A 25,089-nucleotide genomic window follows, 5' to 3' on the forward strand; every position below is an offset into this window, starting at 1 on the left:
CAATAATCATCCATCAAATGTCCACTCATTCTTGATACACTATAACCTTTAAAAGTTTTAAAAAGTTGGAGGAGAAGCAGGAAGGCATAAAAAGATGTTTTACAGCCTTGCGAAAATGAACCTCATGTTCTCTCTCATCTCAGGTGTGGGACATCTTGCCCTAGTAACATTGTCAGGGACAGTCTCAAGTGGGAAGCTCCTCATGCTGTCCTGCGCTTTGAAAAATAGGACCTTGAGAACGAGCCATTAGTTTTGTAAGCCATTGAGGATCCCAGAGTGATGTTATAAAGACCATACTGAAAGAGATCTCACATTCTCTGAGGCTTTTCGTGTAGTTTTGAAATAGCACTGTAACATTATTTGTCTGAAGTTTGAATGGATATACTCATGCCATTTTGTTTCCAACCGGGGACAAATAATAGCCTCAAAATTCATTCACAGCTTGAGGGAAAGTCGTCGAATTGTTTCACCTTTTTAGTATGCAGAGCTTTCGAAATGCACAATCATATACGCATTGTGTAAAAATAGCTGCTAAAATGTATAACAATAGTCTGGGTTGAAAAAGAAGCTGTTTTCTAAAGAGCATGCTGTTATTATTGTAAAGTATGAGGAATGAGGAACGGCATTGACCCCTGATGTCCATCAAAAATAGAGGTGGTAGTTTGCTGGAGGGAGTTTGCATTCAGTCTCATTACAGACTCATTAGCATTCTGACTGCATTTGCATTCAAACCTAATGAGATGCAGTACAGCTTGTTTTTTTGGGGGGTGCAATGTTTATACTCATTTATCTGGACAATCTTAAATTTCCATCTTGGAAGTGCAAAGTGTTTCTAATTATTTGACCGCATCTATCAAGCTGAGCGAAATGAGTCGAACAAAAACGGCCAACCTGGACCTAATCATCAATGGAATTTACAAAGGAGTAAATGGACATGGCAGTTATTTCTCAAAATAAAATGACATCTTCACTCATACTTGTCTTTTGGGAGAAAAGTTATTAAGATCAAGGGCGATAGAGGATTTGATTTGATTGAAATGAAGAGGCCTAATCTCACTAATGTAATCTATCCAGCCTCAGACCCGCTTTCCACATGTGTCACAGACACAGAATGACTTCATTTCCATTTAAGTGCCCATCGTGGACTTGAAAATGATTGCCGTATCACGACTGCGTGTTATGCCTCGCAGTGAGTGACATTCTCCAATCCATATTTCGTCAACACACCTCTCTTACTCATTCGGTTTGTGATTTACATTTGATTTCAGTCTCTGCTGGAATACTTTTATTGCCGTGCCCTTAGATCAAGCCCTGTTACTACTATTTTTATGAATAGATTTCAGTTGAAATTTGAACTATGTCAGAAAATGTGCCTTGACTATAGAGTACAGCTACTGAGTAATAGTGTCATTTACATTTATGCATTTGACAAACACTTTTATCCAAAGGCATTGCATTAAACGTTATTATTATTATTATATTTGCATTAAACGTTAAGTTCATGCATCCCCTGGGTTGCAAAAGCTTGACCTGTGCTACAGTTTGAGCTACAGGAATATTAACCAGCAATTGATGGCTACATTAAACACAATTTATCCAATCATTTTCCTTATGCCAGTAAGAGACACAAAGAGAAACAATTTAAAATAGAGCTAAATATAGTATATATTCGATCTCAAATTAGCTGTTGATCTCAAATACATAAAATGGTTTAATATTATACAATTTCAATAATTTTCTTATAGAGTAATTTATTCCGGTGATGCAAAACTGAATTTTCAGCATCATTACTCCAGTATTGAGTGTCATACGATCCTTCAGAAATCATTCTAATATTGTGAGTTGATGCTCAAGGAACATTTCTAATTAATATCAGTGTTAAAAACAGTTGTGATGCTTAATATTTTCCGCTTAATACAATAGAAACCTGTTTTAACATTTTAAGTGACTTTCCTGTCACTTTTGATCATCGATTGAATGCATCATTGTTGAATAAAAGTATTAATTAAAAGAATATACATTTTGTGGCTATTTACCATTATATTTGCAACAGTAAAGTTGCAGTGTTTGAATTTGGTAAGTTGCCATCACACCAGCAGGATATTGATACTGTCATCTTGTCATTATCGGAAAATAAACCCTGATCACCCTGATGGGTTTATTGTGTGATAATGACTGTCTGTTCATGATCCCTTATGTATATCAGGTCTTACTGTATAGTTAAAGGCCCATACTAGTTAAAATTCTGATTTCATAAAACTGACATAGCGAGGGTGAACAATGGACTACCTGTTTTTCATCCATATACATTTTTGGGTAACACTTTATAAGTATACAGTAATAAAGTACTTACAAATCATTTGCAAACTAGTTAATTAATAGTTTGTATATTTTAGTCTCTACATTGTTCATCCATTAATAGGCTATATACAAATAGTGAGATCTATTATTATTGTCCAATTAGCTCATATGTAGAGAGTTATAATGTTTTTTATGCTTTAACAACTTATTAACAGTAAATAGTTCTCACTTTAGATTAGCTCATCTAAACTGAGAACTATTTACTCCTAATAACCCATTAATAATTCCTTTAATACGAGCTATAATTAAACAATAATAATTGTGTTAATTACAGTGACAATGAATGAAGAACTCACTATATGTATAATGCCTATTATTATATTAACAATGTAAACTACATTAACTATAAACTAATAATTTGTTAATGATTTGTATACTTATTATAAAGTGTCACCATTTTGTTGAGGTTGTTATGTTATGTAGTTCAGAATTTGCATACTTTGGCAGGTGAATGTTTCTACGGATTCAAGGTGGATTTTTGTATTACATGTTTGTTCACTATCGTCATCTGTTTGGGAGAGTGCTAACCATTCAATTCCATTCCTCTGCAATTTGTGCGATCTCTAAAGCAGTTGCTAAGAGCTTTGAAAACACGCCTGAGCTGCTGAAAACACACCTGAAAGAAAAAAGCACCTGCTTTCTTGAAGATTTTCTTTCACAAAATGGCCATAAACAGTTATTTTTTATCTTTAATTCACAAACATAGTTGGCTTCAAGCAACAAAGGATTCCTCACCAAAGCCCTTTGGTGAAACCTCCCGTACAGTTCGGTCGGTGAGAATATAAACGCATGTTTTAAGCAAAACGATTAGCAACTGAACAGGGATATGCAACTGCATCAGGGCAATAATAAAAAGACCCAGCCAAAATTCTACAGGTTGTCACAGCGGTGCAAAAAGTCACTTGTTCAAGGTCTTCTTGTTCAAATTCTCATTGTCATGAAAATACCCCAGTACAAAATTTCAAGTGTTGTCTCTCATGTTACTGTACTGTATATTTGATCATTTCTGATAAACAGGATACTTTTTTTTGTGTGTGACAAACATCAGGGGTCTTTTACATGACTTCACATAGTTACAGGAAGAAGAGAGAGGGTCAGGAAAAGGTAAAGTGTGAGAAGTTTGACAACCAGTCGTGGTAGCGTGTGCGTAAATTTCGGTGACAGTCTACGAGTTCATCTTGATTCATCCTCACATCAATGATTCGTCGCCAAACAAACCGTATTTCAGTGTCTCTGCGCTCTTAGGATTGAGATGAAGTCTTAATCTGACGGATGGCTTCAGAGCAATGTAACAGTGTATTTGATTTCATCCTAACATTTTCAAAAAAAGACAAAGACAGTCATTAGTGTCAGCGATTGTGTGCTGTTGTTCTTGTTTTTGTTTTTTTTTCTCTTGCAGTTTCTCTAGTTTTTTTTTTCCCTTCCAGTTTATCCATCATCTCCGGCAAACTTTAATTGACATAATACTGAGTAGAAAACCTTGTGGTTTCCTAAAAAGGAGTTTTTTTTTCTTTTTCTTCCGCATCAAGGGAGCATTTCTTTTCAGTCGTTGTGTGTCCTCTGACAGAAACTCAGGATCGGAGCCCCTGTTGAGAATGTCTTTGGGGCAAACGCTTTCCCCTCAGAGTGATGTAAGGCCCCGGGTGGCCAGCAGGGAGGGGATGAGAGATAGAAGAGCCAGCGGGAGAGTCTGGGCCACGGGTGGGGGGCGGAGGGCTGTCTGGCTGGATTGCAGCTCCTCGCAAGAGTCACCCTGGCATTGGGTCTTCTCGCACAGTATGCCGCTGAAACCTGCCGGACACTGGCAGCGCTGGTGGTGGTGACACACACCGCCGTTCTGACAGCGCAGGAGAATGTTGTCACACACTCGAGCTGTGGGGGGCAGAGAAAAAGAGAGGTGAACACACGTCGCTTTCCTCCCCTCGCCAGGAAACACTTTCCAGGAAAAAAAAGTGCATCCATCAAGATGATCATCAGGTTGCTGTGTGTGTGATTGTTTATGATGGGCGCTGACAAGAGGCTCAGCGGTTACTTTTAAGGACACCACGGGGGATGTTAGTCCCACTGTAATATTGCAGAAGTGATATGATTAATTATAGAGTGGATAGGTGGGATTTGGGGCAGGAAATATATCGTTGTGTGACACATTTTTCAGTGTGTGACCAAAATTGCAAAATCTCTGGCATTAAGCTTCCAGGGAAAGTCTAAATGCTGCACTGCAGGTTACTTATGTTGACTAGTCCTTTTAGTATATGAAGGTTGCAGCAAACACAATCAAGACCTATTGTTTATGAACCGTTCAACAATGCTTTGATGCTTCTGTAATGGAATCCATAATTTAATCATTTTGAAATGAAAAAAAAAAATTAAACAAACCAAAAGTTTTGAGTTCTTCCCCCTTCAAAAGTTGAGTTCAAATTCAAGACAAACAGGGAATTGGTGTGCAATGAAATATACGCCATAATGCCAATCCAGCCCGAATTGCTCTAATCTCCCTTCCCTTGACCTGTAAACAACCTCTTTAGTGGAAAAAATAGGATTGCTATTCCATTGTACTTGCTTCAATTATCAAGGAAAATATTTGCTTTGGTAGGAGAGACATGACTATTTGCTCAGAAACTGAAAGTAATCACATGCTGCTTTCATTCAGATGAATTTCATCAAGCAGGGACAGAATTGAAAAAAAAAAGAAAAAAAAAAGTACCAGCTATGAGCAGTAACCCTGCTAAAACCCCCCATTTAAAGCAGCCCAAGCTTAGGTTTAGCCAACGTTATCTCACGACCAATTCGTACGAATTCGTACGAGTGATTAAAAAACTGGCTAATTCGTACGAATTCGTACGACCTCACTCGTACGAATTTGTACGCTTTGTCTAAACCCACGTGATGGGTAGGTTTAGGGGCGGGGTCAGGGGTAGGTCATTCGTATGAATTCATACGAATTGGGCAATTCGTAAAATATGTACGATTTAGCAAAAATCGTACGAATTCGTACGAGTGAGGTCGTATGAATTCGTACGAATTAGCCACCTCGTAGAATTCGTACGAATTGCCGTGAGATCAGGCTGGTTTAGCTGGTTTAGAATGGTTTCCCAGCCTGGCCAAGCAGGTGTTTTGTTGGTTTAATATTATTATTATTTTTAAATTTTATTAGAACATTTTTGCAGGAAGGTTTCTTCAAGCATCTTGGAGACGTTCCCGCAGTTCTTCTGGATTTAGTTTGTCTCAGTTTTTTCTGTTTCTTCATGTAATCACAGACGGACTCACTGTTGTCAGACTCCTTGTGCATACACAAATCTCACTGGATTATTACAATTAATGGCAAAAAGAATGTTTGGAAATGTAAACTGATATTTCCTACTGACACACTACAGCAAAAGATATAAATAACTGACTTGAAACCAATATTTTTTTTTTTTGGGGGGGGGGGGGGGGGTATTAGCATGCCTAAGACTTTTGCACAGTACTGTATAAATATATACCATATATATATGAGATGTTGTGCTATTTCAGCAATATTACTGATTTGACTGCATTGACACTATTGGATGGAAACTGAACTGAGCTGGATGATGACATCACTGTTTTCTCCAGAGCTGATTTATAGATGGATTGAACTCATCCCATAACGGATGAACCTTGCACACTTATTGAACCGAACTGAATCAACACTGAACTGACTTCAGCTGAACAATGAACATTTATTTTTGTCTTTTTAGAGCTGCTTCACAGCAGAATGGAATTCTTTTTTTGCATCATTGAATCATTATTTTCCTGTTTATCACTGTAAAGCTGCTTTTAAACAATCTGTATTGTACAGAAATAAAGGTGAGATGACTTAATCACAGCTAAAGGGCACTGTTAGGCCTGTGACATGGCCATAAAAGGTTACTACACATCAAACAGCTTTTCTTCACTATACTTGCAATTCTACTACTATATAAACATATCGAAATACATCACAGTATTCACTTTTAAGCATTTTAAGTGCTGAGGGCGATTTTAACACTGAAATATCACTTTTTATATCCTATCTCTCCACGAAAAGCCCATCTGGCATGGTTTAACGGGTGCTCAAAAAGCTCAATGTCCATTTTGAGTGACAACTCTAGAAAGATTTTGCCGGGATTTAAACTTTAAATCTCCAGGCTTGAAGTTGACTTTGTTCACTATGTATGGGATTATCCAAATGCTGACAGGCCTCCAGAGGACCATACAGAGCTATTGTCTTTCCAGCAGCATCTGTACCCAAGATTAGTTTTGAGCACAGGGTGCGGTTTAAGTGTACTCAGAAGACAGACTTGCTGCTGCTGCTTCTTTGACTGCTTCTTTCTTCAGATATGCACACGCACTGAGGGAGCATTGAACACACACGCTCACGTCTGCCCCGGTCTTTATCTTCATCGTGAAAGACGTGCAAGGTCATCTGTCACATGTAGCGTACAGTGGGATGGATTGCATTTACACTTGTGTTGCGCTTTACCTTCTGACCTAAGAAAAAAAAAAGAGGTGTGAACCCTGGCCGAGGTCTGTATCTCCCAGGGAGACATATGTGCTGTATTGCACCTTCGCAGACTGCAGTGACTTTTTCACACGTCAATGGAACAGAACAGGCTGCTCCCGACTTGAGCAATAGTGACGCACGCATACGGAGGAGAAGAGGTTTCAGTGTTCCTTATTGACATGAATAATCATAAAGTGCCATATTTGTCTGGGTTCTGTCACTTTGGTCTAGTTTATTCTTGGTTTTGTGACAGAGCCCTGACACTCCTGTATTTTCTTGTCTTTGAGCGCTCGGCTTCGTGCACTCTCTTGTCTGTATGCCTTGTTTCACGTTTGGAGCGTGGTGTTCGGATGCCGGCACTCATGTCTAGTTTGGTTTTCGGTTCTGTGTCAGGATTTGGACATTCATGGTTTTTTGTCCTCTGTTGTGAGCGCACGAAATGAGCATTGGCTCGTTCTCGTGTGCTCTGTCTTGTTGTATGAGTGTGCGGTTTCGTCCACGTGTGTTGTGGAACACAGAACGTGTAGAATGCGGTTTTGTCATGTTTGGTGTGAGCACAAGTCAAGTCAAGTCAAGTCAAGTCAAGTCAAGTCAAGTAAGTCAAGTCAAGTCAAGTAAGTCAAGTCAAGTCAAGTCAAGTAAGTCAAGTCAAGTCAAGTCAAGTCAAGTCAAGTCAAGTCAAGTCAAGTCAAGTCAAGTAAGTCAAGTCAAGTAAGTCAAGTCAAGTAAGTCAAGTCAAGTAAGTCAAGTCAAAAGTCAAGTCAACCCCCTCTGGGTTTTTTTTTTAATTTTTTTAAATTATTTTTATTATTATTAATAAAAGCCCATTGTTTTCGGCACCTGAGCCCTCGCCTCATCCCTTCACCCTAAACCTGACAGTACTGTGAATTAAACTAAGGATCTTCTTTAGTTTGGTTTATTTTCTGTTTGCTTTTACTGTTAATGTCTTAATTTGGTCACTTTTAATATTTAATAATTACATTCTTCTTCCAATATTGTCTAGATCAGTGGTTCTTGACTGATTTTACTCAGATTTTACTTTGGACATTAAGTCATCCAATGCTGTACCAAAACTGGTAAACAATAAAGAATTATTTATTTTCTCTTGCATTGTTTTGTACTTTGTACTTAAAAATTTTACTTTTTTTTTCTTTTTTTTTTGAGGATGAAGGCATGTCACACAATCCCACATGTTAGATATTAGAGATTATTTTTTTCAGTCGATATTGGATATTTAATTGTTCATGCTCATCTCCCTTATTTTTACATTTAGATTGACTAAATGTTAGATGACGGCAAAGGTAATGTTACCCTTTTAAAAAAACATTAATAATACTGTTAAATGTAATCTTTAGCTAATCTCAAAATGACCAGGGCTGCGTTTCCCGATAATGTTGTCTCTTAGCGCGCTACGAAGACTCTTAAGGTATCGATATCAACCAATTCAGCACCATCGCCACGGACAGCACCGGGTAACGTCGCACGTAAGAAGGAATATCTTAAGCAGCTTCCTAAGGTATAGTTTGGGGAACACGCCTAGCAATGGTATACCTTTAGTTAAGTTATACCTTAAGAGTCTTCGTAGCGCGCTAAGAGACAACATTATACACCTTTGTACATAAAAAGTGCATTTTAGTCCCTCAAAGGTACATATTGGTACCAAAAGTGTACATATTAGTACATAAATGGTACATATTAGAACCCTTTTAAAGGGTACTGTTCCAGTGACAGCTTTTGTACCTTTTTTTCTGAGAGTGTATACTTAACTAAGAACGTTTCGGTAAACACGTATTATCAATAAGGTACAGCTTAAGGTGTAACTTAAGAACGACGTAGCGTTAAGAAGGTTTCGGGAAACGCAGCCCAGACCTTTTCCATACTGTACATTATAATTGATTGTAGCCTACCTTTAATTGATTGCAGTGTTGGGGAAAGTTACTTTAAAAAAAAGAATGCGTTACAGTTATAGTAACTAATTGTGTTACTTTTTATGGAAAGTAATGTGTTACATTACTTTTGAGTTACTTTTTGCTTTTTAATAAAAAACAACAAAAAAGGTCTATTTTTGGCAAATTTTGGTAAAGGCACTTTCACACCAAAAGTGCAAAAGCAAAAGAAAACCTAAATTCATGGCTGTATGCAAATAAAAATAAAAACTTTTAGCTGTGCTGCCATTCTCTAAGAAGTAGGAGAAGAAGGTTTGACACTCAGCAATAAAAACAAATTGAAACACAAATGTGATTTTTATCTAAAGTCATTTTTGCATTTGAATTGGATCATTGAATGTCAGCTGCAAAGACATTGGTTAATAAAGTGAGATTAAATACATAAGTATATTTGTGTTCTTTAACATATTTAATTATTACAGGTTTGCGTAATCGTTTTTCTAGTTACTTGAAAAAAGTAATCTGATTATGTAAGTCACGTTACTTGTAATGTGTTTCCCCTAATGTTTTCCCCTTTTTATTTTTCATTTATTTAGACAAATTTATATAGAATTTAAGGTAACACTTTAGTTTAGGGTCCAGTTCTGACTATTAACTAGTTGCTTAGCAAGCATATTACTAGGAGATTGGCTGTTTATTAGTGCTTATAAAGCACATGTTAATGCCTTATTCTGCATGACCATATTCTACATCCCTTAATCCAACCCAATACCTAAACTCAACAACCACCTTACTGACTATTAATAAGCAGTGATTAGGAGTTTATTGAGGCAAAAAGTAATAGTTAATAGTTGGTTAATAGTGAGAATTGGACCCTAATCTGAAATGTGACCGAATTAAATTTTCAATCATTTTTTGGTAGTATCGGTCAGACTCTTAATATTTGTTATCAGCAAAAAAAAAAAAGTTTAACTATACTGTATTGACCTATTTATCTAGCTGTCTGAACAATGCACTCTTAGTTGCATTGTTTTTTTCCCTGCAGAACAGAACAGACCTGCAAAACATTTTTTTGGGCTGTTGCCCACCATTTGAAGAAAAAAAAAAAATCACTAACAGAATCAAAATAGAATATTGTGCCTGTTGCTTATCCTTACAAGCTATTTTAAGTTCCCATAAATCCTGTAAACCCATAAAAAACTGTCTTTTGTTCATTTGATTTATTAGCATTAACTACTCTCTAACTCATAAACAATTCTCAAATGTATCTCAGTGCCCAGTGCACAGGTCCCTTTGACATATTTTCCACTACTATTTTCTTCTATTTCTTACAATCTTTCTTTGATTAATGGTTTCCCCACTGTATTCATCCGCTGAAGAGATTATCGAGATGGTGGTCTGTTTAGTGCACATGCATTGATTTTCAGAAGTCTCTAAAATCAATGCATGTGCAGTATATCTACCACCATCTCATATATTCCTCACATCTTTCTCTCAGATACTTGAGACTAATTACATTAAGAGGTTATCAGAAGACCCTGTTATCCAGGAGGTCATCATTAAACACTGCTGTCCGCTGGCTGCTTACTAACAGAAGGGTTGGACCTAGAAGATGTGGGTGTAGAACAACAAGACAGATTCCCACAATCCTCTGTTTTGTTCTGCTTCTGGTCCTGACAGAAAAGAGACCACTCTCTGTCACTCACAATCAGCAGGGGTGGCGAAAATGAGAAGCCTTCAGTTTTTCAATCCTCTTTTCTTAAACACTCCATAAACATCAAAAGTTCATGGCTTTTAGTTCATCCTTAAGCTTTGAGACCATCTAAATGTTAGTGACAAAATATATTTTAGCAGCCTCCGAATAACATTAGCAACTATCAAATCATACTTCATGGCCATGACTTTTAACTTTTTTTCATAAGCATCTCATTGTTATTAACAACCTAACAGCAAACTAACCACAGACGATGAGTCACACAAAATTGTTTCTCGGACTTTTTGTCTGTTGAGATTTGAGGCTAGACTGAAATCGCAGAGGAGATCAAAGTAGAAGCAAAGGCGTTTTGTTAGTATGAGGCGTAGGAAAAATAAATCTGTGGTTGGTTGTTTTGCAGGCATTAAAACAAATAATTAATTTCTGAAAGTCTTACCTTGATTTCGGTTTGCAACTCCAAGTGAAGAAGCATTTGGCCGAACTTGATGAAATGAAAAATAAGAATCAATTTATTTCTAATTTGAAATAATTCAATTAGAATTAATTCTAATCCATTTTATGTCCATTTTATCAACAGACCTTCAATTAGGACGTTTGAGTATTTTTCAAATTCTGTTATGCATTTTAAAGTATCTTTATTGATTTGAAATACAAATGATGTTTATTACACCATTACGAGCGAATAACTTACCAGAAGTGCCAAGATGGTTTGGGATACCTGGGGAAAAAGAAAGAACTCAGGTTAGCATCACTTACGTAAAATACATTTACAAATTAGATAAGCTTTTTTACAGTAAATGAGTCAGATAAATATGTTTAAACTGTGATGCATCACGGCTTTTTTTTTTTTTTTTTTTTTTCAGATGAACTCTTTTACAAATGCAAATCTAAACAAATTATGAAGAATATACCTGCTTAAAATTCCGTCTCTGAGAGAGAGTGAGAAATATGTAGCCTATCATATCACACATACAGTAGTTTAATTGGTTTAAATAGACGTAGAAAATGTATAGGCCTATGTATCTTAGTTGATTATAAGGCTACTCTTGACAGAGAGCTGGTTTGGTTTCTGAGAGACGGAGACAGAACTCGGCTGTTTGATTTGTGATTCATTCGTGTATCATATCTTACAAGGTTTAAGTCATTTAAATATACATATCAAATAGTACAACATGTGTATGATGTAGTATTTTAGGCTTTTTATACATTTCACTTCCATTTTTTCCGGGGTAAATCAAGTAAAAAGTATACACTGTGTTAATGAAACAAAACCACATAATTGTACTAGACATGTGGGAAGTTAATGTTGGAAAAATAAATACTCTGAACACCGAGTGAATTGACATACACTGAGAAAGTTAAAAAGTGTAAAGTTGTGCCCCGCTCCCCCCTACATGCAGCCTGCCAGAGTGTTTTATGTTATTTATTATTCATTACTTAGTGGTGCTATTAGTTAACACATTTTATTAAGCGATTTGACTTTCCTATCCATCAGATTCTTTTTTTTTATATGATTATTTTCAACCATCAACTATTATGACAGGCCTGACATTTCAAACCGTTGGACCTACGTGCCGCTCTCCAGTCAGTCTATAGGACACTATTCAAAGAATAACAGCCCTGAATATCTCAGCATGCTACGGCTGCAAAACCACAGACCACCGAGGTGGTTTACACTTTATGTATTCTCCAGTGTTTTCAGCACAATGCTTGACTAGCAACAGTCACTAACAGCTATTTCATTGCCACATTATGTTTAGCCCTCAAAAGATTTCAGACTCAGATGTGGTTGAATTCTTGCGTTCAGCTTTCACGGCACATCATAGGCCTCATTACAGCGTTAGCGACTCAAGGCTAATTGGGAATTCTGCTCACCTGAGCTATGAATGACAAGTCTGGAAAACAGGAAGAAGTGGACAGCTGGTAGATGAGCTCAGTGTGCATTGATTAAACCGACGCACATCTTATTTATCACAAAAGTACCAAAACACACATAATTCTTTGCTTCTCGAGCACCTGTTCTTCCCACATGGGACACAACAAGAGCACAGAATTGAAAATCCGCCTCTGCACGCATAAGACCAAGATCTTAAGGTTCTGTCTGGTTAAGGCTGGCACACATGCATTATAAGTATGCTGTATGCAATGCTAATATAATATTTGTGCATAAAGGAATATGATCAATTCCACAAAACTATATTTCATGTGGTTTGACATTATCATTCTATTCATTTCTGCCATTGCTTGTGATGATGTGGCATCGACAACCACTCATTATAATCAGAAAGTTATAGCGTCTGTCCACAGTCAGAGTTGGGTTGATAACGTTTTTTTCCTGCATATTTGCTGTTCAAAATCTGGAAGATAAATTAAAAGTAAAGCATACACCATAGTCCATAAAAAGTTCATTTAATAAATACACACTCTCTCTCTCTCTCTCTCTCTCTCTCTCTCTCTCTCTCTCTCTCTCTCTCTCTCTCTCTCTCTCTCTCTCTCTCTCTCTCTCTCTCTCTTTCTCTCTCTCTCTCTCTCTCTCTCTCTCTAGTACTGTAGTAATTTATCACATGTAAAATTTACAAGTAATTTGACTAAAACATTTACACTGATGAGCCAAAACATTATGATCAGTCACAGGTGAAGTGAACAACATTGATCATCTCTCAACAAGGCCATATATTAAGGTCTGGGTAGATAAAGATCTGAATAAGGAATAAAGGAATAAAGATCTGGCAAGGCGACTGTGTCAGAGTATCTCTGAAATGGCAAGGCTTGTGGGTTGCTCCTGGTCAGCAGTGGTGAGAATTTACCAACAGTGTCCGAAGAAGGGCAAACCACAAACCGGCAACAGGGTGTTGGGCCCAAAACCCAAGGCTCATCAATGCACGAGGGCAACGGAGGCTTTCCCATCTGGTCCAAGCCAACAGAAGGTCTACTGTGGCACAAGTCACACAAAATTTTAATGATGGGAGGAATGCGTCACAACACACAATGCATCGCACTCTGCTTCGGGGGCCTTGTAGAGTTCATGCTGTTTTGGCAGCACGTGGAAGACCAGTTAAGCAGGTGGTCATAATGTTTTGGCTCATCAGTGTATATTATCAACAAAACAAAAAAAACTGACAAATTTCTTTAAATATTATTTATTTTTAGTCCATTTCTTTAAATTTAGATGCAAAGTTCACATTTAAATCAAATTCAGGAAGCGAACAGGAATTTAAAAGGCATTCTCATTTCTCATCTATGATGATTAGTAAATGAAATGTTGATGGTGCTAAAAATAAATATTCACCCATTACCCAGTGTGCCCCATAAATGGCCTTTTTTATACATAGAGAGATCTCCTCTTCTCTGCCTGGCAGTAAGCACAGCAGGACACTTTCTCTTTCACACGCAATGTTCCTTCCTGACTCTCTAAGCCCATCCCACCAAAGACATGGATTTCAATTTCTACTGAATTATTAGACGCGAAGTCACATGCAGCTATATATCTGCACGAGGAGGGTCCTGCCTACCGTGAATCTTAACGTAGAGATAAATTGCTCGTGTGATTATAGCAGAAGACTTGATGACAGATGAAAGCCATTACAGCTTAATTAAATTCTGCACTTTCATCAAATTTATCTTTATGCGAGAGCCATATGTTTCATAACCTCACATGTAATACGAGCTGCGTAGAAGTGGCGTGTCACTGCGATCTTGATCATTTGCAGGGAAGGGGGATGATGCAACAGTCGAAGGCTATTGATTTAAGAAACCTGCAGGGGCAATAATGTTATTTTGATTTCATATGCAAGCCTGTTGCATTGTGAATTTCTTGCCAAAACAGGTGCTAATATTGCTTTTGATACAGGTGGTCCTTGGTTTCCTCTGTTGGGCACAGATGTGTCCTGGTATTGGGTTTTTAATAACTTGCTGTCAGTCTGAGCTTTGCCCCTGCATTATGAGGGTCTTTATAACATGGGGAAAGGCTAGAACAATATTAAAGGCTTTCAAAAGTATGTATACACACATACACACACACACACACACACACACACACACACACACACACACACACACACACACACACACACACACACACACACACACACACACACACACACACACACACACACACACACACACAAAAGCACTTCAGGTGCACTAGATCTAATATAGCCATAAAAGATCATGCATGCATTGATGCACAGTGTTGAGAATGCAAAGGAGAATATTCATAAACCGAAATGTCGCAGCTGCCTTCCACCTCGTGATGCAGCATACCATAAAATGTCCTTTGCTTGTGACTGCATAAGTATATGGCTTGTGTTTGATGGTAGTGACTTAGTTTTGAGTGGACCTGCACTGAGGGGGCCAGAGGGTTCTCCTCCCACCATCTGGACAGTGCTGAGCCTCTCGCTGTCCCTGAGCTACAGTTACTGACTTCATTAGATTTATTAGGGCAATGAGCCCCCTGCCTTGAGCCGAGAACTTAACAGATGTGCCACCACTCAATGCCAAGATAGCTAAGAAGCTAAAGAAGAGGATGACTTCTAGCTCTCAATTTTCAGAAAAGCAACAAAAAGTCCCTAACATAACATTTTAAAGTTTATACCATAAACTTTTTGTCTTAGGAGGCAAGGGAGGCAGTGCCTCCTCTAGAAAATGTATGTATATATTATATTGTATTGTATTTATATTATATTATTATATTGTGATTTATATTATATTATATTAGATATTGGATATAAATAGTCAAATGCTTAAGAGTCAATGGTTGGATTATTATTGCAGTGATTATTATGTTTCTAGCATGTTATACTGTATGTTTGGCAACCGTTCTTCTAATCCCAATTGAAGGAGTGAGTAGAATTTTATTTCTTAAACAACCATGTAGGAAGACACATCAAGGCCATATTCCAGGATGACAATGTCAAGATTCATCAAGCTCAAACTGTAAAAGAATGGTTGGGAGGGAGCATGAAGAATAATTTTCACACATGAATTAGCATCTCTGCGTCCAGGCCTTAAATTCAATAAAAGTCTTTGAGATGTGCTGGAGTAGACTTGACTCTCAGAGTGCTTGATGGAAATAGCATCACAACATTTATTTCCATCAAGAGGTGCATACATTTTTGGTCAAGATCTTGTATTGACACCAGTTAGTTGCCGCTCTGCCTGCGCCACAAACTTCTGGGTCTTCAGCTGCGCTTTGTCCCTCAACCCCTTCGGCTCCATCAGGCTCCGCCTTCCCTCCGGATCCGCCATGGTCTATATTTTCATCGGCTTCACCTCAGTCCTCCGGCACCCTGGTTCCCCCTCGGATCCATTGTGCCGCTTGTTCTCGTTGGCTCTTCAGCGCCACCTGGGTCTCTGCAATCTCCGTCTCAGTCTGTCGTCCCTCTGATTTCATCTGCCAAGTCTCCACCATGGCTTCTCCCTCCCTTGACTCCACTGTGGGCCTTCATCCTGGCTGTGCTCTCTGGGTTCCAAACTTATCTTGTTTCAGCCACTTGCCAAGGAGACATTTCTCATTTACATTTAGTTTAACTTGAAGTACCAAAACACTGTCGTAATAAAAGTAATAATAAAACAAGTTATAAAACACTGATTTCAGAAGCCCACCATATGCTACTGGTTTATACACATGCAGCCTACAGGCTTATTGTTGGTCTTTTTTTTTGTTGCCGTTGTTGCTCTGAAAGTAAAATGTCATTTGGAACAAGACTGAAAAGGTCACGTTTTGGTGCTTGATGGAGCACTATGCTTTCCCATGAGTCATGTCGAGAGAGAGATGGCAGGATGTACTCACAGATATTGGCAGTTCCCTTGGGGATGGGCAGGTAGGAACCCATGCTCCAGGCTCGGCCCTGGAAGTGTCTCTTGCAGCGTGCACAATCCGGCCCCGTGGTGTTGTGTTCACACTCGCAGCCCAGCTTCCCTTTGTCAAAAACACAGCTGTTGGCATGGAGATTGCACTTGCACCTAGCAGGATGGAGAACAAAACATCATAATAAATGTAAAATGTCAGCCCAGGCTACTGTTTCTATGTTGGTGGCGCGAACAAAGAACCAGGCACAACGTTTGACGTCTTATACGAATCTTAATATTAATTTCTTTGCAATGGCTTCGGAGCCTCTTAGTGGCATATCCATTACAAACTCCAACCTTTAACGTAGGCTTCCCATGATGCTGCGGAAGAGAGCTTCATTATGCCGTTAAAAACAGAGCTCATTTGACTGTGCCCCTGCGGAGATACTGAATAGAAGCGTGGGTCACATCTGTGACACAAAAGCAGAATGAAAGCCTCTCAGTGGTTGGGCTTTAACATTGGAAAAGGGAAAGAATAAAAGAAGTGGAAAGTCTATCGACACTAACAGCACCTCTTCAAAGTTCCTCTGATGTCTGCTGGGAAAGAGATTTTGACAAAGAGTCACTGTTGTTTCAGAGTGTTTAGAGAGCATTAAATGTAGGAGGAAATCAGGCTTTCTGAAGGTTGGAGTTTATGTCAAAACAAGGATGCCTTCCAAGAATTTTATTTTATATGAAGGTGTCAGTGGTGTTATTATTTATCCTAAATTCCTAGTTAAAACAGAGAACTTCAGAGACACTGCGGCGATTGCGGATGATTATCTTAGCTGCCACTCGAGATGAGTGGTCTCACTTTCCATATCTACTCTAAATATAATTTGCAGTCATTGATTTTGCCAGGAGACAAAAGGTTACAACCGTGTTGTGTACTTCTGACCTCCGCCTCCCTGTGTGATGGGCAGCGGTTAATGAGATCATTGAGCATTCTGGATATGCTACACCTCTCTGGAGGCTTTCTGTTCGGTATGATATCAAGGCAGTATTTGTTTTTCTGCAGTGCGTTCAAAGGAGGACTTTTGCTCTTTGTAGAACCGCGGCGGTGAGGATATGTGGCTACCTCCTGCTGTGAACTCGAGACAGACGTGTTACAGAAATACATCCATTCCAATTGACTTTCTACTTTTCATGACATTACACATTAATGATTAATAACTGCGGGAAAACAACAGAAAAATACTCTAATTTCAGCTTTCATGATGGTCTGTTAACGTCAAATGGAGCTGCAGTAAATGCATTGACTTTGGATGGACCCGTTAAATGTTGTTAATTTAGATTATTATTATTTTTTGTAAAATAAAGACTTCAGTATTATCATGTAGTGAACTTCTGTGTATGTTTTGGCATTGATATGAATAGGCTACTTTCCAATATTGCCATTACGGAAGTGCACTGATTCACTGGTTCTCTAGAGTAACATAAAAGGTAGTCAATTAAATATCTTCCATATCTCTAATCTGTGGATGTATCTAACTGCCCTTCATCTAGATAGTAAAATTCCCTAAAGTGGTGTGCTTTGAGATCTGACCCTCGGGTTAATTAAAAACCAGCCGAAACTGGATCATCAAGCCGATGTCACGAAGTTCAGTGTATCCGTGGAGCAGCGGCAAGGGACGTGATGCTTTTGCCGTTGGCATTGTCATATTGAAATTGGAGGGACCGTTGAATATCATTCTGCTGGTGCCGCTGGGAGAACGCCTGGCACGGCAACCGTTTGTGCTGGCAGAAAGATGAAAATCCATTTAATAATTCTTTATTGGCCTTTTTTCTTCTAGCTCTCCCAGAGTGGGCTTTGGCCATTATCTAAGAGTGGCACCACTCAGTGACTCATTTAACTCCACTCTCCTCCCTCCTGTTATGAATCCAAGACGTAAGTGTTTTGCTTTGCGCACTCGCTCTCTAAAGATATGGCTCAGGGCGTTATGCTGAGCGGCATTGTCTGTGAGGTGTAGTTCATAACTCATATTCATGAATTTTTGCCACGAAGGGACTTCTTTTCACTATTTGAATAAATGTGAGAAACAGTTTTGAATAAAAATAATCTACCCTTCTTTTTTTTAATGTTTTAACAGAAGACGTGCGTGGCTTATGTTATGAAATCATATGATGCAATGCTGTCTAAATGTTAGTTCACACACAAAGGTGTCTACACTCCCATGCCCTATTACTATGAAACATAGCAACATCTAAAATATATGGTCTGTCTTCAGAGGAAGTAGAAAGCAGACTTTCATGTCAGTTCCTCTTGCTATGTTTCATCCTGACCTTGGTTTCTACTGGAATGTGTTTTCCTTTGGCAGTCTCTCCCATTTTCCATTTTCTCTATGTATGAGTTCCCTATACATCAGTGCATTGCACAGTATTTAAGTATTAATTTAGTATTAATTAAATATTAGTATTCAATATTAAAATACATCCTTTCTTAATGCAATTGCAGTTTTTTGCCTGGTCCCAAATAGCTGTCTTTATGCCAATATATCTTTTCAAGTTTATAAGTATATCGTTTGTTTTATTATTATACTCCATATCTTTTATAAAGAAAGCAAATTACAGAAGCTATTGTGTGTCAATTTCTTCATTATTGTTATTGTGCTTGAATACCATAAGTTTATCTGTGAAAAAATGCATGTTATATTGCTGTGTTATTACTTAATGGCCTCTGCAAATGAAACTAAATAACAGAGTTATTTGGAAGCTGAAGTGCATTACAGGCTCATCTCAGTCCTGCTGTTTACAATCAATTGTCAGTCTTATCTTGTATTGTTTGCAAATGCCTAAGGCTATACGAAGGCTGTAATGTGAAGTCTTATCAAGCAAAGTTCAATGTTAAAAGATGAGATCATATTATATTTGGATGCAAATGAAAGGTGTACATTGTAATTTATTAAAATGTTTTGAACAAAGAAATAAATACCCAGCTAACAAAAATCTGTTCTAAGAACATGCTAATGTTCATATTAGCATAACCATTTAAAAACGTTATTTCTATATGTTCCCAACATTAATGAAACATTACAATAGGGGTTCCCTATGATGCATATTTTTTGTCTTCATTATCATAGACAAAAAAAAAAAAAAAACTTTGTTAAACATTTTATTCAGCAATTTTGTTGACGAGACTCACACTTTTAAATTTGTTCCTTTTCCTCGTGCAAATTTACATTTCCCCTTCTCCTATTCTCACTTGTGTTTATTTCTCTACTCCATGCGGCTAGTCGCTCAACAAAAGCTGTTAGGGCAAATGTCGAGAGCCAGGCAGGTTCTCCAGTAACTAAGGTTAGTTGGCATACTGTACAAAAGCGAGCGAACCTTCAGCTACATCTATGAAGTTCAGGAAGACGGACAGGTACGGGGTACGCAACTTCCTTTTTGATGAGATGGCTGTCAGATGTCTCTGTGCCTCCTCTAGAGTTTACATTTGGAGTCCAAGTCTGCTTCTCACTACAAAGACATCTAAGACTCTTCTAATCCTCAGGGCCAGAAGGTGAAGAAAGTTTCCAGGGGTCAAACAGCATGTAAAACTATGATTTTAAAAGTTTCCTTACTGTACTGTACATGCTCAAAATTATTCTAAGATAAATATTTACGTTCTACTTAGTGGTGGTGTAAGTTAAAAGTTTAAAATTTACACATTTAAATTGCATGTAAAATCATGATTAAAATTGGTAATCTTTTAATTGTAAATTTCAAATAATTGTGAAATATTTCATTCAAATTATTAAAAGCATGCATGAACTCATAAAAAATACAGTTCATGGCAGTTCAGCTACATTTTCTTTGGCATTAATAAACTAATTGAAGTTATGCAGGCTTCTGCTGCTCAGGATATACTTTAGTGAAGGGCTTCATGTGGTCATGTGATCATGTTATATTTCCATGAGATGACCCGCTTCAAGTAAATATAAAACAGATTTTATTATACTGGCATGGCTGTATTCATTCTCCTAATTTTAAAAATCACTATACCAGCTAACAAGGAACATTCTCAGAACTTTGGCTAACGTTCTGGCAAAATTCTCTCGAAGTTATGATATAAATACTTCCAGTAACATTAATAGAATGTTTGTTCTAAGTTTTCTGGTCTTTATTAAAGTTATCAAAACGTTAAAGGGATAGTTCACTTTGAAATTAAATTTTGGTATGTTTTAGCTTACCTCAAGGGCATCCAAGATGTAGGTGTCTTTTTTTTCCGCAGTAGTTTCAATTTTGATATTTTTAGGTCAAACCGTTCTTGTCTGTCAGTCATTTCATGCAGGTCTATGGATACTGTCTCAAAGAGCATGCACAAAGTTCAAATTAAAACAATTCCCCATCGTCCAAATTAAACAATTCCCCATCGTAAGTACACATTGATGGCCTAAGACACGAAACGAGCGGTTTGTGTGAGAAAACGAACAGTATTTATATCGTTTTTAGCTCTTATAACACAGCCGCGTCCAAATGATCTGAGGGCTCGGGCGGGTATAGATATATACACTAGATGTCGCCTTGGCTACGGTTTCGTTCCAATGAACTGCAGTAGCGAAGGCGACATCTAGTGTATATATCTATACCCGCCCGCGGACGGGTATAGATATATACACTAGATTTCGCTTGGCTACGGTTTCGTTCCAATGAACTGCAGTAGCCAAGGCGACATCTAGTGTATATATCTATACCCGCCCGAGCCCTCAGATCATTTGGACGCGGCTGTGTTATAAGAGCTAAAAACGATATAAATACTGTTCGTTTTCTCACACAAACCGCTCGTTTCGTGTCTTAGGCCATCAATGTGTACTTACGATGGGGAATTGTTTAATTTGGACGATGGGGAATTGTTTTAATTTGAACTTTGTGCATGCTCTTTGAGACAGTATCCATAGACCTGCATGAAATGACTGACAGACAAGAACGGTTTGACCTAAAAATATCAAAATTGAAACTACTGCGGAAAAAAAGACACCTACATCTTGGATGCCCTTGAGGTAAGGGACTGTTCGTTATTTATTTAAGGGGCCACCGGAGGAGTTTTGAGATCTGTTGTCAAAAAAGACATGACCCTCCCTTCGCCAGCAATAATTTTTTCTATGACCCTCCAAAATGATTGTGAAAAAAGGCATGACCCTCCCCGATAATTTATTGATTAGCCTAATTCTGTACTGGTTGGCAAAGATGTTCAGATAGCCATTGTTTGTTTGTTTTTTAAACCATAAACTCTTGCTTTCTCATCTGGCTGTAACGATAGACCAAACCTACGATTCGGTTCGTATCACGATTTTTTATTTTAGATTTGAAAAAAAAATTCATGTTTTCGGTGCTGATGCGGTGTGACTCGTTCAACATGTGGGTGGCGTTGCGAATAAAGCATCTAAAAGCTGTCACAAAGAACCGGCAAAAGTAATGATTATTAATATGTCATATAGGCTATAGCTAGACATTTTAATTGTTTTTAATAAACAAGTGTTTTCTGTGTCTACTGCAAAGATGAAGTTGACGATGCGTCGCGATCTTCTCAGAACGCGCCAGAGAGAAATGCACATTTCATAAGGAGAAAGCAGTCTGTTTTCCTTCGTTTTGAATTGTTCTGCATGTTTAAAAGTAGACATTTCAAGCTTTCTATATATTTCTCAGGTCTGTGAGGCAAGTAGCATAGGCTACCTTACGCTGAGTTTCGGTTCATTTATGAGACAAGAGTCCAGTTCACTCGCCCGCGCCTCCGTGTCATGATTATCTATTTTCTACTATATTTAGACTACTTCTTATTTATTAAATCCAGATGAAACATTGATTCAAATTAAGATAAAATTAATAAAAAAACGAAATTCACTTTAAAGAAAGGCTTTGTGCTTTCTGTTTGAGGTCTCTGTGCAATTTTTAAAGTCGCTTCAGAGCAGTCATGTCCGTGCGTAATGGAGAACTGTCACGTCCGTAACATTTTTTTTTTTTTTCACATAAATGCAAACACGAAAAATAAAATAAAAATAATATAAAATTTAATTTTCTGTGGAGGCCGATCTTTATTCATCCGGTGGGTATATATATTTTGGTTTGCACAGTGTAATTTATAGAATTACAGAAAAAATATTTTGCCACCTAAAAGTTAAAGATTTTTTGTGTGTCACGTCACATGTGTATTTCCCTCATATTAAATATAAAACGCATGTGTAGACTGATATTTTTCTAATGTCTTGACTCCTTTCAGACGTTTCAAATAAATGCATTTTCTGAGAATTTTTATTTTAAGTTTTGACTGCAAATGTCACGTCCATTCACTGGAATCGCCCAATTTTAACGAATTTATCCTCAACTAGTTTTTGTGGTGTAGGTCTATGTATTTTATGTTAACTTAAATAATAGCCTACTAATAGTGATTTAAAGATGTGGTAGCGCTGCGAAGATCGCGAGTCGTCAACTTCATCTGTCTAGCCGACACTGACATAAAAAATAACTGTTTTATTAGTAAACAATTAAAATGTCTCCTGCTATATTGAACATATTTGCCTGTTCCTTACAAAACACTGACAGTGGGTTTTTTTTTTTTTTTTTTTTGGAGCAGCTGCGGACAAATTATTTCGACACACACACACACACACACACAATATTGATAAACAGGATTTTTTTTGTTGCTTTTTTAATACAATAAAAATTTCATTTAATTTATTGTTTAATAAAATTATAAGCCTATTATTTTTAGTTTATTAACAGCAACAACAGCTGTAAAGATGAAGTTGACGATCGCCATCTCCGTAGTAGTGAACACGCCTAGGCTATAGAGAGAAATGCACATCATTACATAACCAGAGAGTAGCCTATTTCTTTTCGTTTTAAATTGTTAAAAAGACATTTCAAGCTTTCTTAAGATATATTTCATGTATGTGAGGCATATGCTGAGTTTCGTTAAGTTAGGATGAGATGCGCTCCTGTTTACGAGCAGTGCAAGTGACCACGCGGGCGCCTCTATGATTGTGTTGTCTGCTATATTTGGTATTTGGCAATTGGTTGATAAAAAGAAAATATTAAAATTAAGATACAATTTATACAAAACGAAATTCACTTAAAAAAATCGTTTTCTGCAAAACAAAACTTAATTAAGTGGTCAAAATCATGTCTGACCCGCTCCATGTCTCTCGATATTGCGTATACTCGTGTGTGCGGTTCACTTTTCATAATCAACATGAAAAAATAACATTATTATATTTTAACAAAAATGAAACTAAATGAGCTTATTTAATGGTAACAACACAGTAGGCCTACAGACTCTGTATTTGTACAAATTGCTGCACATTCATTTTATTCTGAATTTTGCACACACAAGTTGAAAGGCATTTGTTATGCATGCATGTAAAACATATCTGCAACATTTATCAAGTTCACTGATAATTATGCGTGCATTTATTAATTATTATCTTAATGAATAATGTAACAAGGACGAAGCATGTAAACTGTTTGTTTAGAATTTGGATCGATCATCGCAAATAGATCCGAATGAAGAAACGTACAAAACCATAGGCTATAGAAAATGGGTGGGCCCGGACCTAAATGCCCACCCGGGCCCAATGGTAGCGCCGCGGCTGGTGGTAGCCCTACATCTTACACATCGTGGAAACAAAATAAGAATGGAAACTAAAATATGCAGTTTTGCCCTAGCGCACATTCTATCAGCAGTTCTGGCGCCTCAGTCCCAATACTGTTAAACTCGACGTACGTTCACATCACATGTTAATGCAGCGGTAGAGTTACACTCACAGGACACTGTGCACTTAACAAAAGTTAATTATTTGCTCGTGCTTTAAAGCTTTGCCGGGTAAACATTTCTTTGGCATTCTGTTCTGACATGATGCTGCACTTTTTCTAAGCGCGAACTGAAGCGCACACTGTCAAACAGCGGCAAACTGGATTTTTGTTGGGTCAGACCCATCTGATATCGAAGGGGGGCTGATAACGCGAGATCAACATGGAGCTAAATGGAAAAAAATAGCACCAAACAAGCCACTTTGAAATGTTGCTGTTTTAATGAATATAAAAGTTGGGTGACCCTCCCCCTATAGACTAAAAAAAGTTGGATGACCCTCCCCTCAACAAAGAAAAAAAAGACATGACCCTCCCCTATTTTCCTCCGGTGGCCCCTTCCATAAATACCGAACGGTCCCTAAGCTAAAACATACCAAAATTTAATTTCAAAGTGAACTATCCCTTTAATGCAAAAACATTATATCGCTCATGGAAGTTTGTTTCTGAAACGTTTTCATTGGATTCTTATCTAACATTTTTTATTTTTTTTATGTTACTTTATGTTTCAGAATGTTCAGAGAACATTTAAAAGTAAAGCTCCCATAATGTTTGCAAAATGATAAATATATATATATAATCCACTGGAGTCATATGGATTACTTTTACGATGGATGAATGTGCTTTTTGAAGCTTCAAAAACTCGGGCACTATTCAGTGCATTACAAAGCTGTATATGACTCTGTGTTCGGCTGAAAGAAGAAAGTCCCATTAAAACTGATTGATGAAATATTGATTAAATGTACAGGGTATTTTCGTCAAAAGACAAAAACTATGAATGAAACAAAAAAAGTGTAAAAATAACACTGTATTTAGGCCCCATCCACACTACTACGTTTTAGTTTAGAAACGGAGAATTAAAACGAATACGATCTCCGTCCACACCAGCGTTTTAGCTGTGTATTAGAATTGACCTCCGTCCACATTAAAACGACTGAAAACGTGGATCACGTGACCATTCACCAACACTGGGCATGCGCGTGCCGGTGTAAACCTAGAGACTTTCAAAC

The 25,089-nt window shown here is 37.6% G+C and overlaps 1 protein-coding gene across 1 annotated transcript in view; it reads right to left on the minus strand.

Annotated features, from left to right (window-relative positions):
• Positions 1-3,052: 3,052 nt before the first annotated feature.
• ntng1b (netrin g1b) overlaps positions 3,053-25,089 on the minus strand; it is a 54,597-nt gene continuing 32,560 nt past the window's right edge. The window contains 4 exon segments of the mRNA XM_079875757.1: positions 3,053-4,233; positions 10,902-10,946; positions 11,157-11,183; positions 16,257-16,429. Coding sequence (XP_079731883.1) covers positions 3,983-4,233; positions 10,902-10,946; positions 11,157-11,183; positions 16,257-16,429 — 496 coding nt within the window. The 3' untranslated portion in view covers positions 3,053-3,982.

Source organism: Squalius cephalus (assembly GCF_949319135.1).
Source record: "Squalius cephalus genome assembly, chromosome: 7".
NCBI lineage: Eukaryota > Metazoa > Chordata > Actinopteri > Cypriniformes > Leuciscidae > Squalius > Squalius cephalus.